At 56.2% G+C, this 2278-nt stretch overlaps 1 protein-coding gene across 1 annotated transcript; it reads right to left on the reverse strand.

Moving 5' to 3' along the window:
- Nucleotides 1–684: 684 nt before the first annotated feature.
- LOC119169919 (uncharacterized) lies at nucleotides 685–1383 on the reverse strand. The gene has a single exon (XM_037420920.1). It carries the CDS (start codon nucleotides 1381–1383, stop codon nucleotides 685–687), a length of 699 nt encoding a protein of 232 aa, XP_037276817.1.
- Nucleotides 1384–2278: the final 895 nt, after the last annotated feature.

The raw sequence follows: 2278 nt of genomic DNA on the forward strand, positions 1-2278 counted from the left end.
AACAAAATACATCGACACTTGATACAACTAAAGAACTTTATAACAGAAACAATAAATCAGCTTACGAGAGAGAACTATTACAAACTACACAAACTAACAAGAATAGAACGACGGAGGAGAAAGTTCGAAGATATAAACAGGTGAAGGCATACGTGTGATGACCGGCAGCGTTGCGTCCCCAACGATCGGAAGCGAGAAGTCGAAGAGAGTTCTGGCACGACTGCGATGTCGGCGGTGTTGCAACGCTGGTGGCTCCGGGAGGCTAGTGCTTGCAGGTGACTTCGAGCAGGTTGAGCTAACTCGAGGCGAAGTCCCGATGTCACGTTGCAGACGTTAATATCGCGTCACAACTAGACGAACGGCTAAGTTCAGGTGGCCAGCCGATACAGAGCCACACTAAAAACTTCTAGAAGAGATGCTTGTAGATCTGCTTCTACACCATCTTGGTCGGCGACTATGTTGTTAGTGGTTCATGAGGAAAAGGAAGAAGGCACCTAATTTCTGTCTGCCTACAGGCGACACGGCGCAGTGCCTTTGGGGTGGGGTAGAGGGGGATGAAAGAGGATAGGAGAAATAGTGTGTGGTGTGTAGGAGGGATGTCCGGTCCGCTTCAGCGCAGGCAGCAGGCCGTCGGCAAGGGCAAGGGCAGCAGGGCTCCTGGGGTCAGCGGTAGGCAGCAATTCCTCACTCCTCCACAAACTCCGCCAGGCTGCGGAGTGCTGCTGGATGTGGATGAGACGGGAACAGCAGGTTTTCCAGGGTGGAGACGGGCAGACCCTGTCTCCTGTAGACCGCGTAGGCCCTCAAGCGTTCCTGTGCTAAGCCAGGGCAGGCACAGAGGAGGTGTTCGATGGTCTCTGGGTCTCCGCAACGACTGCAGGCCGGGGAGGGGCAGAGTCCCTTGGCATGGCGGCGGGCCGCCGTCCACACGCAGCCAGTCCGCAGTCGCAACAGGGAGGCCCGTTCTCTCCTGGTGAGGCCCGCCTCTGGGAGAGGCTTTGGTCCTCGCCCGCTGGCCACCCTCGGGTCCGGGTGGACTGTGATGAGGAGCCTCTTGAGACGGGCCTGTGAATAGTCCCTGGCCGCCACGGCACAGGAGTAGGGAGTACCAGGCTGGTGGGCAGCCTTGGCGAGGGTGTCCGCCTTCTCGTTTCCAGCGATGCCCACGTGGGAGGGCAGCCAGTGGAAGGAGACGGACACCCCGGCGTCGGTGAGGGCGCGAACCTTGGCTCTCAGGAGGCAGGCCGTCAGTCCGGCACGGCGGGAGTTGGTCAGGGTCTGCAGGGCCGCCTTGCTGTCGCATAGAACCGCGGCCGGCTGAAGGGGGATGTCCTCAGCCAGCAGGTCTACTGCGAGATGCAGTCCAGCCAGTTCCGCAGCCATGGCGCTCGCCGGGAAGGGAAGCCTGCACTGCCGGCTGTTGGTTCTGGACGGGATTACGCATGCGGCCGCTACGGTCCCGTTTGGCATCACAGATCCGACCGTGAACACCTGCAGCCGTCCCTCCAGTTGTTCCTGGAGCTTGCAGAAGGACGGCGACTAGTCTGCCAAGCAGGGCAGAATCCTGCGCTTAAATCCCTCTCATGTCTTTTCGCTCTCTTCCTTGGGGACAAGAGACCTCTACCTGGGTCCAATCATGCGCGTTTAATTGAGGGGAAACTCCGCCCCAAAAATATTTTGACCCCATCCCTTTTTAATTGGGAGAGGGCCCGCAACTAGCGAGAGTGAAAACCTGTCAGGTTGTTGTCATACGGCTTGGCCATCAGAGCGTTTCCCACGCTTTTCTCCGTGGGAACGGTCAAACGTTTGGCTCTCAGTCGGTGCATCTTGTAGTCTAATCCTGGTTCGGGGTATACCGCGGCCTTCTACGACCTTGCAGACGCCGCCACAGTTACAAAAGGATTAACCGTCGGCGGCGACGTTCTAAGAAGAGCACCCCATTTTGCACTTCTCGGATCCCTTTCAAACGCCGCCGTTTCTCACGGTCAGTCGGGAGTACGGCGCCCGTTAATTGCCGTGACGCGGTGTCGCCAAAAATAGCCGTCCGTGACATTGCCCCCCCCACTTTCAGAATGTTATTCATAACATTTGTTCACACAGAGAGGAATTTTTTCGACAACAAGGAACAAAACACCACCAACAACAGAGGCATGAGGACTGTCCCTCTCATACACAACATACATAGGCAGAGTGCATCAAAGTAACAACAAAAGGAAAACCAAACAATTGTTAGAGTACCAGCTTCATTTACACGCAACAATATCAATGCGCCATACAA

This window comes from Rhipicephalus microplus, chromosome 2 (assembly GCF_043290135.1).
Source record: "Rhipicephalus microplus isolate Deutch F79 chromosome 2, USDA_Rmic, whole genome shotgun sequence".
Classification (NCBI taxonomy): Eukaryota; Metazoa; Arthropoda; class Arachnida; order Ixodida; family Ixodidae; genus Rhipicephalus; species Rhipicephalus microplus.

Bases quoted from the DNA above. Each gene is read 5' to 3' on its own strand.
- LOC119169919 (XM_037420920.1), bottom strand. From the start codon at position 1,383: ATGGCTGCGGAACTGGCTGGACTGCATCTCGCAGTAGACCTGCTGGCT.